Source organism: Artemia franciscana, chromosome 6, assembly GCF_032884065.1.
Source record: "Artemia franciscana chromosome 6, ASM3288406v1, whole genome shotgun sequence".
Classification (NCBI taxonomy): domain Eukaryota; kingdom Metazoa; phylum Arthropoda; class Branchiopoda; order Anostraca; family Artemiidae; genus Artemia; species Artemia franciscana.
Genome location: NC_088868.1, coordinates 32474960 through 32489839, shown reverse-complemented (window position 1 = coordinate 32489839; position 14880 = coordinate 32474960). Strand labels below are relative to the sequence as shown.

The 14880-nt window shown below is 37.4% G+C and overlaps 2 protein-coding genes across 2 annotated transcripts in view; both read left to right on the top strand.

The window, feature by feature from the left end:
• Positions 1-14880, top strand: part of LOC136028546 (uncharacterized oxidoreductase YjmC-like) — a 584142-nt gene that overhangs the window by 501149 nt on the left and 68113 nt on the right. The window lies entirely within an intron of this gene.
• Positions 1-14880, top strand: part of LOC136028332 (uncharacterized) — a 60297-nt gene that overhangs the window by 43954 nt on the left and 1463 nt on the right. The window contains exon 10 of the mRNA XM_065706113.1: positions 9748-9872. Coding sequence (XP_065562185.1) covers positions 9748-9872 — 125 coding nt within the window. The remainder of the gene's footprint in view (positions 1-9747; positions 9873-14880) is intronic.

The window sequence follows — 14880 nt, the reverse complement described above, 5'->3', positions numbered from 1 at the left end:
ACCTAACCGGAATAGATCCGCTCTCTTTGGGGTAGTTGGGGGGGGGGGGTTAATTCTGAAAAATTAGAAAAAATGAAGTATTTTTAACTTACGAACGTTTGATCAGATCTTAATGAAATTTGATGTTTGGAAGGATATCGTGCCTCGGAGCTATTATTTTAAATCCCGACCAGATCTGGTGACTTTGGTGGGGGCGTTGGGAGGGGGAAACCTAAAATCTTGGAAAACACTTAGAGTGAAGGGATCGGGATGAAACTTGGTTGGAAAAATAAGCACAAGCCCTAGATAAATGATTGACCTAACCGGAACGGATCCGCTCTCTTTGGGGTAGTTGGGTGGGGGGGGTTAATTCTGAAAAATTAGAAAAAATGAGGTATCTTTAACTTACAAACGGTTGATCAGATCTTAATGAAATTTTATGTTTCGAAGGATATCCTGTCTCGAAGCTCTTATTTTAAATCCCAACCGGATCTGGTGACATTAGATGGAGTTTGGGGGGGAATCTAAAATCATGGAAAACGTTTAGATTGGAGGGATCGGGATGAAACTTGGTGGGAAAAATAAGCAGAAGTCTTAGATACGTGATTGATATAATTGGAACGGATCCGCTCTATTGGGGGGGAGGGTTAATTCTGAAAAATTAGAAAAAATGACATATTTAACTTACGAAGGAGTGATCGGATCTTCATGAAACTTCATATTTAGGAGGATCTCGTAACTCAGATCTCTTAATTAAATCTTAACTGGATCCAGCGTCATGGGGGGGGGGGGGCGGAAATCTTAGAAAACACTTAAAAGAGGAGAGATCAGGATGAAACTGGATGGGAAGAATAAAAACCAGTCTAAAATACGTGACTGACATACCGGACCAGATTTGCTCTCTTTGGTGGAGTTGAGGGGGGGGGGTAATTCGGAATAATGAGGTATTTGTAACTTACGAACGGTCACCAGATCTTAATGAAATTTTATATTTAGAAGGATCTTGTGCTTTAAAGCTCTTATTTTAAATTCCGACCAGATTCTGTGACATTGGGGGGAGTTGGAGGGGAAAACCGGAATTTTGGGAAAACGTGAAAATTGGGGTATTTTTATCTTAGGAATAGGAGATCTGATCTTAATGAAAATTGATATATATAGAAGGATCTTATGTCTCAGATGCTCCATTTTTGACTCGAATTGGATCCAGGGACATAGGGGGTTGGAGGAGGGGAACAGAAATCTTGGAAAATGCTTAGAGTGGATAGATTGGGATGAAACTCAATGGGAAGAATAAGCACAAGTTCTAGATACGTGATTGACATAATCGGAATGGATCCGTTCTCTTTGGAGGGGCTGGGGGTGTTATTTTGGAAAAATTAGAAAAAATGAGGTATTTTTAACTTAAGAACGGGTGACCGGATTTTAATGCAATTTGATCTTTAGAAGGAATTCATGTCTCATAGCTCTTTTTTCAAATCCCGACCAGATCTGTTGACATTGGGGGGAGTTCGAGGGGGAAATCTTGGAAAACGCTTGGAGTGGAGGAATCGGGATGAAGCTTGGTGGATAGAATAAGCAAATGTCCTTGATACGTGACTGACGTAACCGTACTGGATTCGCTCTCTTTGGGGGAGTTGGGGGGAGGGGTTCAGTGATTTGGCGAGTTTGGTCCTTCTGGACGTGCTAGGACGATGAAAAATGTTAGGCGTGTCAGGGAGCTGCACAAATTGACTTGATAAAGTCGTTTTCCCAAATTCGACCATCTGGAGGGCTAAAGGGAGAGGAAAAATTAGAAAAAATGAGGTATTTTTAACTTAAGAACGGGTGACCGGATTTTAATGCAATTTGATTTTTAGAAGGAATTCATGTCTCATAGCTCTTTTTTCAAATCCCGACCAGATCTGTAGACATTGGGGGAGTTAGAGGGGGAAATCTTGGAAAACACTTGGAGTGGAGGAATCGGGATGAAGCTTGGTGGATAGAATAAGCAAATGTCCTTGATACGTGACTGACGTAACCGTACTGGATTCGCTCTCTTTGGGGGAGTTGGGGGAAGGAGTTCAGTGATTTGGCGAGTTTGGTCCTTCTGGACGTGCTAGGACGATGAAAAATGTTAGGCGTGTCAGGGAGCTGCACAAATTGACTTGATAAAGTCGTTTTCCCAAATTCGACCATCTGGAGGGCTAAAGGGAGAGGAAAAATTAGAAAAAAATTAGGTATTTATAGCTTACGAGTGGGTTATCGGATCGTAATGAATTTTGATATTTTGAAGGACATCGCGACTCAGAACTCTTATTTCAAATCCTGACCGGCATTAAGCCTCTGATTTTCCTTTTAAATCAATCTATTGGTTCTTAGAATTTTGTTGGAGCTCATACTATATGAGCTCTTGGCTCTTAGCTCTTCTTGCCTCGTCACAAGTGCCAAATGACCTCTGAGCTCTTGTTTCTTAGTACAGACGTACAGACAAAGAAACGGACAAACAAACAGTATATTTTTATATATGTAGAAGATTATCAAACAGTTCGTGGTAACGAACTGTAGTAAGGAGCGACCCGGCTCAATAGTAAACGAAACTCTAAATAACGGAATTTTGATGCAAAAATATACATCAAAAAGGATTTTCATGCTGATTTTAAATATATAAGTTTGGTCTTTGTCAATCAAATTTTGTCATAAAATTTGGTCTTTGTCATCAAAAGTTACGAGCCTAAGAAAATTTGTCTTATTTTAGAAAATAGGGGAAAACACCCCCTAAAAGTCACAGAATCTTAACAAAAATCACACCATCGCATTCAGCGTATCAGAAAACCCTATAGAAAAATTTTCAAGCTCTTATCTACAAAAATGTGGAATTTCGTATTTTTTGCCAGAAGACAAATCACGGGTGCGTGTTTATTTGTTTGTTTTTTTGTTGTTTTTTTCCCCCAGGGGTCATCGTATCGACCAAGTGGTCCTAGAATGTTGCAAGAGGGCTCATTCTAACGGAAATGAAAAGTTCTAGTGCCCTTTTTAAGTGACAAAAAATTGGAGGGCACCTAGGCCCCCTCCCACGCTCATTTTTTCTCCAAAGTCAACAGATCAAAATTTTAAGATAGTAATTTTGTTCCTCATAGTCAAAAACCATAATAACTATGTCTTTGGGAATGACTTACTCCCCCACAGTCCCTGGGGGAGGGGCTGCAAGTTACAAACTTCGACCAGTGTTTACATATAATAATGGTTATTGGGAAGTGTACAGTCGTTTTCAGGGGATTTTTTTTGGTTTTGGGGGTGGGGTTGAGGGGAGGGAGCTATGTGGGAGGATCTTTCCTTGGAGAAATATGTCATGGGGGAACAGAAATTCAATGAACAGGGCGCAGGATTTTCTAAAATTACTATAAAAAAAAATGAAAAAATAAACATGGAAAAATTCTTTCAATTGAAAGTAAGGAGTACCATTGAAACTTAAAACGAACAGAGATTATTACGCATTTGAGGGGTTCTAAAAATACTTTAGCATAAAGAGCGAGGTATTTAGGAGGAGATAAATACCTCGCTCTTTATGCTATAGTATTTTTAGTAATTTCAACTATTTATTCTACGGCCTTTCTGATTCAGGGGTCATTCTTAAAGAATCGGCACAAAACTTACGATTCAGTGTAAAGAGCGAGGTATTAACGAGGGTACAAACCCCCTCATATACATAATAAAAACTTAAGAACATAAAAGTTTGTTACGTAAGTTAATTCTTAAGTTACGTATATTTTTTACTAATAAAAAATTCGTTAAAAATTAAAATTTATAGTTGCCTTTTTGTGTAACCGAAAAATTGCATGGCAACTAGGCCTCCTTCCCCATCCCATATTTCTCAAGATCGTCTGAACAGAACTAAGAGAAAGCCATTTAGCCAAAAATGGAATTAAAATGTAAATTTCATTTTAATAATTTATGTGTGGAGAGTCAAAATCAAACATGCATTAATTCAAAAACGTTCAGAAATTACATAGAAAAAACTAGTTTTTCTAACTGAAAGTAAGGAGCGACATTAAAACTTAAAACAAACAGATTAGAAGGTCATCATGTCCCAACTGTCAGCTGTCATGTCCTTATTTATGAGAGCTTAAACATATATAAGACCCATTCTATTTGAAACCTTGTTTAATTCACATTTGGAAAAACTGGCTAAAAAATATTCATAACGCTCAACGTCATTTATTGTTTTAAGATCTAAAATACGCAGCCCTACTAGAGCTTAATACGCTAAATTTGAATGTACAATCAGAACGCTGAATTCAATTAGGTATTTTAGACCTAACAATAAAGTAAATAAATAATTTTATTGTTCACAAATATATATTTACGATTTTGCATGTTAAATTAACAATTGCTCTCAGATTGTTGGCGATACCCATAGCTCTTTCAAAATAATTTTTTTAGGTTCTTTTTTCCTTGTCTTAACCGTCAAAGGTTGTATCAAAACCTTCAAACCATTGTTGCATACAAACAATGGGGGCTAGAAAAAAAAATCTAAAATATTCGAGAATTCCGTTTTAGGCTCTGACTCACAAAACTGTGATGGAAAACTTTCTAAGCAATAAAAAATTATTTTCATTCAAAATTTATTTTGATTTTTTGTATTTTTTGTAATGAGTACATCAAACACTTAATAATACCATTGAAAAAATGTGATTGAAAATTTGCAACACAGTTTTTGATTTACCTTGCGACTTAACTGTGCATAGGTGTTAGGTTCTATAGAATGCTGAAAGACCTTTCCGTGAAGAGACGAAATTCGGTAGTCCTCTCCCCGTGAAAGGTTGTTTCTGTGACAAACTTTTTCTAGAAAGATTGTTTCATAAACATATTTTGAAAAACTGTTGAAGAAATATTCATACCATTGGAAGTCATTTCAATATGTGGCTTTAATAGAGCTTATGCTGCAAATCTTAATGTGCATTCGGAATCTTTTCAAACATTATTATGCATTTTGCAATCAGAAATCAGTATTTTTATAAATATGTTTAAAAAACTTTATTTTGAATCAGTGCGTTTGAATTTTAAGTTTAAAATATAAACTGGATTATTTTAACCTAATTTATTTTTAATTTATTTGTTTCTTTTCTTTCGCCAAACCATAATTATGATATTGCTTTACTTTTCTTAGGGAATGAAAATGGAATGATTTCAAGTGAAAATGGAAATGGAAAATGAAAATGGAATGGGGAATGATTATGGGTTAGGGTAAACTTTCTGAAAGTGAGAAAAGTTCTATTTTTTCATCAATTTTTATCCAACTTATAACTTGTTTTTCAACCTAGAGACAATAAAAAGCACACTTTAAAAATGCCATACGGTAAATAGATCATTTTTATGGCACTTGATAATAACCAAGTGACGTATAGCTATCACAAATTCGGTCGCTCTGTCAGTCTGTCTGTCCCGGTTTTGCTACTTTAGGCACTTCCAGGTAAGCTAGGACGATGAAATTTGGCAGGCGTATCAGGGACCGGACTAAATTAAATTAGAAATAGTCGTTTTCGCGATTTGACCATCTGGGGGGAGTGGGGGGTCGGTTAATTCGGAAAAAATAGAAAAAATGAAGTGTTTTTAACTTACGAACGGGTGATGGGATCTTAATGAAATTTGATGTTTGGAAGAATATTGTATCTCAGAGCTATTATTTTAAATTCCGACCAGATTCTGCGACATTGGGGGGAGCTGGGGGGACCTAAAATCTTGGAAAACGCTTAAAATGGAGGGATCGGGATGAAACTTGGTGGAAAAAATAAGCAGAAGTCCTAGATACGTGATTGACATAACTTGAACAGATCTGCTCTGTTTGGGGGGAGTTGGGGGGGGGGGGTAATTCTGAAAATTAGAAAAAAATGAGGCATTTTTAACTTACGAAAGAGTTATCGTATCTTAATGAAATTTCATATTTAGAAGGACCTCGAAACTCAGATCTCTTATTTTAAATCCCGACTGGATCTGGTGACATTTGGGGGAATTGAGGGGGGAACCTAAAATCTCGGAAAAAGCTTAGAGTTTAGGGATCGGGATGAAACTTGGTGGAAAATATAAGCACAAGTCCTAGATACGTGATTGACATAACTGGAACGGATCTGCTCTCTTTGGGGGAGTTGGAGGGGGGAGGATTTATTCTGAAAAATTAGAAAAAATGAGGTATTTTTAACTTACAAAGGAGTGATCGGATCTTAATGAAATTGGATTTTTGGAAGGATATCGTGTCTCAGAGCTTTTACTTTAAACCCGACCGGATCCGGTGACATTGGGGGGAGTTGGGGGGGGGCATGAAATCTTGAAAAACGCTTAGAGTGGAGGGATTGGGATGAAACTTGGTGGTAAAAATAATCGTAAGTCCAAGATACGTGATTGAAATAATCGAAACGGATGTGCTCTCTTTGGGGGAGTGGGGGGAGGGCTAATTCTGAAATGAGGTACTTTTATCTTACGAAGGAGTGATGGGATCTTCATTAAGTTTGATATTTAGAAGGATTTGGTGTCACAGAGCTGTTATTTTAAATCGCGACCGGATCCGGTGAAGGGGAAGTTGGGGGAGGGCTGAACCTGTAATCTTGGAAAACGCTTAGAGTGGAGGGATCAGGATGAACCTTGGTTTGGAAAATAAGTCCCAGATATGGGATTGACATATCCGGAACGGATCTGCTCTCTTTGGGGGAGTTGGGGGCAGGGTTGATTCGAAAAAAATTTAAAAAATGAGGTATTTTTGACTTACGAAAGAGTGATCGTATCTTAATGAAATTCCATATTTAGAAGAACCTCGAAACTCAGATCTCTTATTTTAGTTCCCGACCGGATCCAGTGTCATTCTGGGGGGGACCGGACATCTTGGAAAACGCTTAAAGCTGAGAGATCAGGATGAAACTTGGTGGAAAGAATAAGCACAAGTCTAAGATAGGTGACTGCCATAACCGGACCGGATCCGCTCTCTTTGGTGGAGTTTGGGGAGGGAGTAATTCGGAAAAATTAGAAAAATTTAGGTATTTATAGCTTACGAACGGGTTATCAGATCTTAATGAAATTTGATATCTAGAAGGATCTTGTGCTTTAGAACTCGCATTTGAAATCTCGACTAGATCCGGTGACATTGAAGGGAGTTGGAGGGGGAAACCGGAATTCTTGGAAAACGTGAAACTCAAGGTATCTTACGAATACTACTACTACTACTACTACTAATAACTCACTGCAGCACCAAGCCGCCTGAGGCCAACACAGCTACGCACGCTCCTCCTCCAACCTAATCTATTTAAAGCCTCCCTCTCCCTCCCAGGAAGTTCCCATTTCCTTTAAATCTTTATTTATGACATCCTCCCAACCCAGACAAGGACGACCTGCTTTCCGTGTAGCCCCAGACGGTTGGCCAAGGGTGATCGGATCTTAATGAACGTGATATATAGAAGAATCTTATGTCTCAGATATTCCATTTTCAATTCGAATCGGATCCGGGGATATAGGGCGTTAGAGGGGGGAAATAGAAATCTTGGAAAACCCTTAGAGTGGAGAGATCGGGATGAAACTTGATGGGAAGAATAAGCACAAGTTATAGATACGAGATTGACACAATTGGTACAGATCCGTTCTCTTTGAGGGACCTGAGGACTTTTGATTTTGAAAAATCAGAAAAATTGAGGTATTTTTAACTTAATAACGGGTGACCGGATCTTAATGAAATTTGATGTTTAGAAAGAACTCATGTCTCAGAGCTCTTATTTCAAATCCCGACCAGATCTTTTTACATTGGGGGAAGTTGGAGGGGGAAACTTGAAATCTTGGAAAACGCTTATAAATGTCGTAGATACGTGATTGACGTAACCGGACTGGATCCGCTCTCTTTGGTGGAGTTAGGTGGGGGGTTCAGTGCTTTGGCGAGTTTGGTGCTTCTGGACATGCTAGGACGATGAAAATTGGTAGGCGTGTCAGGGAGCTGCACAAATTGACTTGATAAAGTCGTTTTCCCCGATTCGACCATCTGGGGGGGGGGACTGAAGGGAGAGGAAAAATTAGAAAAATTGAGGTATTTTTAAATTACGAGTGGGTGATCGGATCTTAATGAATTTTGATATTTAGAAGGACCTCACGACTCAGAGCTCTTATTTTAAATCCCGACCGGCATTAAGCCTCTGATTTTCCTTTTAAATCAATCTATTGATTCTTAGAATTTTGCTAGAAATCATTCCATATGCGCTCTTGGCTCTTCCGACCTCTTCACAAGTGCCATATGAGCTCTTAGCTCTTGTTTTGTCTTGTGTTCAAGCTTTAAAACTATTAGTTCGCATAAAATTAGTGGCAAAACTAAGGTTGTTACTTTGATACCCAGGTCCGACCTCTGTAGACCTAATACCGGGATAGTAGGTTGTCAATTTTAGTACCCAAGAAAATGAAAGTATACTAATTTTCGTGCTCACAAAATTCAATAAAGTAATATAGATAACATGATAGCGCAGTCGTTATGTACTGACGGGACCAGAACTTCTAAAAACCGATCTACTGGGGAAAAACTACGCAGAAAATAGTAGTCATACGTTTTTTACGTGTTACCTGAATAACCCCCCCCCCCCTTTTTTAAGAGGCAAAATGTAATGTTATAAAAACGAAAAAAAATTATTCTATAGTATATCCGTTGTTACTCTGACCGAGGACAATTGGCGGAAAAAACTTTTCACTTGTCCCATCCGTCAGTAGAATCAGGCCAATCAGAACTACTTCTTATACTTGAAAAATGTATTTCTTTTTCGTCTTCAATTAACAGAAGAAAATAAAAAAGCTCAGAAATAATCTGAGGTCTTGTAAAACCCTTTTTGTATTTTCATTTGAAAAATGGAAAAAAATCTTGTCCAACTCCCTCTCTCCATATTCTCGTGAATTGAGGCTGCTGCAGGGTAAGAAATTCAAAACTAGTAAGAACTTAAATCCTTGGGCACCAGAATTAGGAAGCTGCTACCCTTACTTTAGAAGACTTTAAGCCGAAAAAAATTCGCAAACTGCATTGATTTTAGATCCCAAAAAGTGCCAACCAGGGTACCAGATACCCAATTTCAGTCAGAACCTACAACAAAAACTTGCATCAAGAATATCAACGATAAATAGTATTATATTTTAAAAAAGAATCCAGATTTTTTTATGTTCTCATCTATTTAGTGATGGTTTTCTTCATCTATTTTGCCTGTACTAATATAAATTACAAAGGAATTTGCGTCAAAAATCACAACGATGTTAAACATCAAATGGTTTGCAAAAAAACTAAAAACCGAAAGAGCAAAAAAAACTGTAGCTCAGTGTCTTGTTCGAAATTTATAATGTCAAGTCACTTTAAATTAGTTTGCAAAGGTTTACATCCTCCAACATTGCTTTCAATGATTTTTCTATTAAGGTCTATATTTCTCTTCTCTCTGCCAACATTGCCATCTGATGAAAATATTCAGGAACTTGGTTTAAGGGTCCAGCTTCTGGTGATTCCAAGGCTAAAGCAAAATTACTGGAGTGCAAAACTCTAAGAAAACTTTTTGGGCTATAACTATCCTCCATTGCCCTATAAAACAGAACTAATAGTTTTTTTTCCAGTATCATTAATATTTTAAAGAATAGGATGATACATCTGTCCCTGTATTGCCTCTATGATCCCCAAAAGCCGTTCTAGAGGTGACCCCAATAAGTAAAAGGTTCTTCGTGATGGTTCATATACATCGCTACGCAGATGAAGACGAGGAGCTTATCTATTGTTTTTTATACTATTTTTTTTTACAGCGGAAAAGTGAATTGTCAAGAGCCATGCCCCAAGAAACTTAATTGTGGTCACGACTGCCCTAACTTCTGCAGCGAACCTTGTATAGCACCAGCTCAGTGCTTAGTTTGCATTGAATTAGACGAAGGTAGTTCTTTACTCTTTATTATTATCAACATATTTTGTGTTTTCTTGGAGATTGTTTTATGTTGCTTAGCTCAAATATGGATAATTGAAGTTTTAACTTGCACACACTGTTCTTGTCCCTGTAATATTCCTTGTGTTTTTTGATGAAGGTTACATACTTCATATCTTGAAAAATTGGCCAAGAAAGATTCAGAGCACTGGACATCATTTCTTGTTTCAAAACCTAAAATGTAGCTCTAATAGAACTGAATACGCTGAATTTGAATATATAGTCAGAACTCTGAATTCAAGTTTCTATCACTCAGAATTTTACGCCATCCTGGTTAGAAGTAATTTTATCGGAATTTAGGTCAAACAAAATTGCTAACGTCAGTTAGAGCAATGCTTTTTTTTCCTTCATCAGTGTTTTGTACCAGAAAGGGTGTCAAATGTAAGTATTCATTTACAAATATAGGATCATCAATACATCATAACATCATAGACATCATAACATCATAACGTCATAGCTTCATTACATCAATCATAGCATCGTCGGGATAAAAAATCAATAGCTCACTTGCAGGATTCGTGTTTTCTGAGGCATGTAGTCCTTTAATAACCTCAAAAAATCCAAACCTGTTACGAAGCTAAATATACTTATTTTCCCTAATTGAAACAGCTTATTATTTTTATTTAATTTCTGATCATTTTATTTTAATAATGCTGGGAAATCAGGCTCACCCTCCATGGAAAATTCCCTTCCCCAAAAATTCCTCCATGGAAAGATTCTCCCATGTAATCCCCTCCCTGCCAGAAACCCCCCTCCCCTCATCTGGAAATATCTGTATAATTTCAAATAGCCAATACTATATGTAAAGAATGAAACACAGTTCATAAATTGTAGCCCTTCCTACGGGGCTGTTGGGGCTCATGTCATCCCCAAAAATATAGCTACTAGATTTTCCAACTAAGCAGAACGAAACGGTGATCTCAAAATAGCCCTCCAATATTTTTGGTCACTTAGAACGGGCACTGGAACTTTTGATGTCGGATCAAATGAGTCATCTCTTGATCTTCTAGGATCAATGGTTTGATACAGTCACCCTGGAAAAAATAAAAAATAAAAAAATTAACACGCACCCGTGATCCTGCTTCTAGAAAAAAATGCAAAATTCCATACTTTTGTATATAGGAGCTTAAAACCTACAGTAATGTTTTCTGATTACTGAATCTCATGGTGGGATTTTGATTGAGGTCACTTGATCTTTTACGGCTGTTTCCCAGCTTTTTCAAAATTGGGCGAACTTTCTCATGCTGGTAACTTTCGATGGGTAATATTAAACTTGAGGAATTTTAAATATTTTGAAAAAGCATCAAAATCTGATTCTTTTGATACATAAATTGTCATCAAGACTCTGTTTTTTTTTAGAGTTTTGGTTACTATTGAGCCGCATCACTCATTACTCACGCTCTTTGCGATACTTAAAAGTTGAGAATGCCATAGTTTGCATTAAGGCTATTAATAATCTCAGTAATAAAATGCATTCATGAGCTTACCCTCACACTCCTCCTGCTCTGAAGAATAAATACATTATCCCTTGTTAAAATTCACACATCTTTTTAGAATATCGAAATCTTTTTATTCTCTTCAATTGGCTATAGAGTGCTGTAAAACAATAAAGAAGAAAAAGTCGTACTATTGCAAAAATATAATTTGAGCATGTAGACTGCACTCTGCATTCATCCCTTGAGAGAGTGGGAGTGGGATGTTTTCAACAGCCATATGGAAGCAATTTTAATGGTCTGTACCCAGGGTTGCCACCTGTAGCACGAAAGTGCTATTTTAAGACTATTTCATCATGTGTAGCACTGTAGCACGTGCTATATTGGATGAACAAATAGTAGCAATTTCACGCTACAATTTCTTTTTTTTCTTCTTCTTCTTTTTTTTGTCTTGGAAGAAATAATGAAAATTTTGAAAAAAAGCAATTGAACTAATAAAGCGTGGAGCACTTTTCCCCCGTGTAAGATGAAAATAGATCTAAAACTAATCGAAGCACAGTTAAAAGGAAGTCACAGCGTAAGCTGTGACACGCGAATTGACTGTAGCACCGAGAAGCGTTGTATAGCACGCAAATTTGGGTAATTTTAGCATCTTAGAAACTGTCCGTGGTGGTAACCTTGTCTGTATCAATTTAGGTCTCACAATTAGATAAAGATGCTCATAATAATAGGCTCAAAATAATTTTCAAACTAATTACTAGTTTTATATAATTAATTTCATTCAAAATTAAGTAATTAAATCCTCCTATTATTTTTTTTAAGAAAAATTGCTTAAAATATATTTTGCTTCAAGCAAAGCTTGAATGGTATATAATTGGGGTACAAGGAGGGCGACTTTCCAGTTCATATATCTAATATTTTCTGCTCGTTTTGAGTTGAATATCAGTTTAAAATTTGGTAGATTGTAAGTTCACTATCGGTTTTTTTTATGGCACTTGGTATTAACCAAGTGACATATAGCAATCGCAAATTCTGTCGGTTTGTCTGTCTGTTGGTCCCAGTTTTGCTACTATAGGCACTTCCAGGTAAGCTAGGACGATGAAATTTGGCAGGCGTATCAGGGACCAAACCAGATTAAATTAGAAATATTCGTTTTCTTGATTTGACCATCTGCGGGGGGGGGGGGTTAATTCGGAAAAAATAGAAAAAATGAAGTATTTTTGACTTACGAACAGTTGATCAGATCTTAATGAAATTTGATGTTTGAAAGGATGTCGTGTCTCAGAGCTTTGATTTTAAAACCCGACCGGATCTGGTGACATTGGGGAGGGGAGTTGGGAGGGGGAAACCTAAAATCTTGGAAAACGCTTAGAGGGGAGGGATCGGGATGAAACTTGGTGGGAAAAATAAGCATAAGTCCTAGATACATGACTGACATAACCCGAACGGATCCACTCTGTTTGGGTAAGTTGGGGGGAGGGTTAATTCTGAAAAATCAGAAAAAATGAGGTATTTTTTACTTACGAACGGGTGATTGGATCTCAATAAATTTGATATTTAGAAGGATATTGTGTCTCAAAGCTTTTATTTTAAATCCCGACCGGATCTGGTGACATGGGGGAGTTTCGGGGGGACCTAAAATCATGGAAAACGCTTAGAGTGGAGGGATCGGGATGAAACTAGGTGGGAAAAATAAGCAGAAGTCTTAGATACGTGATTGACATAACTGGAACAGATCCGCTCTATTTGGGGGGGAATTGGGGGGGGGTAATTCTGAAAAATTAGAAAAAATGATGTATTTTCAACTTACGAAAGAGTTAACGGATCTTCATGAAACTTCATATTTAGAAGGACCTCGTAACTCAGATCTCTCATTTTAAATCTCAACCGGATCCAGCGTCGTTTGTGTGGGGCAGGAAATCTTAGAAAATACTTAAAGCAGAGAGATCAGGATGAAACTGGATGGGAAGAATAAAAACAAGTCTAAGATACGTGACTAACATAACCGAAGAGGATCCGGTCTCTTTTGTGGATTTTTTTTTTGGGGGGGGGGGGGGGGTAATTCGGAAAAATGAGGGATTTGTAACTTACGAATGGGTGATCGGATCTTAATGAAATTTGATTTTTAGAAGGATCTTGTGCTTTAAAGCCCTTCTTTTAAATTCTGACCAGATCCTGTGACGTTGGGGGAGTTGGAGGGGAAACCGGAATTCTTCGAAAACGTGAAAATTGGGGTATTTTTATCTTACGAATAGGTGATCGGATCTTAATGAAACTTGATATATAGAAGGATCTTATGTCTCAGATGCTCCATTTTCGGCTCGAATTGGATCCGGGGACATAGGGGGTTGGAGGAGGAAATCAGAAATCTTGGAAAACGCTTAAAGTGGAGAGATCGGGATGAAACTTGATGGGAGGAATAAGCACAAGCTCTAGATACGTGATTTACATAATTGGAATGGATCCGTTCTCTTTGGATTAGCTGGGGGGTGTTGATTTGGAAAAATTAGAAAAATTGAGGTATTTTTAACTTAAGAACGGGTGACCGGATCTTAATGAAATTTGATATTTAGAAGGAATTCATGTCTCAGAGCTCTTACTTCAAATCCTGACCAGATATGTTGACATTGGGGGGAGTTGGAGGGGAAATTGGAAATCTTGGAAAACACTTAGAGTGGAGGAATCGGGATGAAGCTTGGTGGATAGAACAAGCAAATGTCGTTGATACGTGATTGACGTGACCGTACTGGGTTTGCTCTCTTTGGGGGAGTTGGGGGGAGGGGTTCTGTGCTTTGGCGAGTTTGGTGCTTCTGGACGTGCTAGGACGATGAAGATTGGTAGGCGTGTCAGGGAGCCGCACAAATTGACTTGATAAAGTCGTTTTCCCAGATTCGCCCATCTGGGGGTCAAAATGGAGAGGAAAAGAGGAAAATTAGAAAACTAGAAATTTAAAAATTTAGAATTTAAAAATTAGAAATTTACAACTTACGAGTGGGTGATTGGATCCTAATGAATTTTGATATTTAGAATGACATCGTGACTCAGAGCTCTTCTTTTAAATCCCTATCGGCATTAAGCCTCTGATTTTCCTTTTAAATCAATCTATTGATTCTTAGAATTTTGTTAGAGCTCATACCATATGAGCTCTTGGCTCTTAGCTCTTCTGGTCTCGTCACAAGTGCCACATGAGTTCTTAGCTCTTGTTTATTAAGTCTAATATTTGGTTCTTGTAACTTCGATATCTTTTTTTTTTCACTATAACTGAGTTACAAGGGGAACGACTTCCTTGTTCATATATCTTGTAAATTTTGTTCGTTTTGAGTTTGAGTTTAATATCAGTTTTATTTTTGGTACATTATAAGTTTATTACTTGCTTAAATTGTATTAAGCCCAATATCTGTTTGTTTTAACTTTTCGTCCATTATTCATTATAATTTCTGTTTTTTTTTTTACTCTGCTCAAGAAATGGCTTCGCTCTTTACTTTTGTTTAAAAAAACTGTTGTTTTTTTTTACTTAGTTGCAAAAA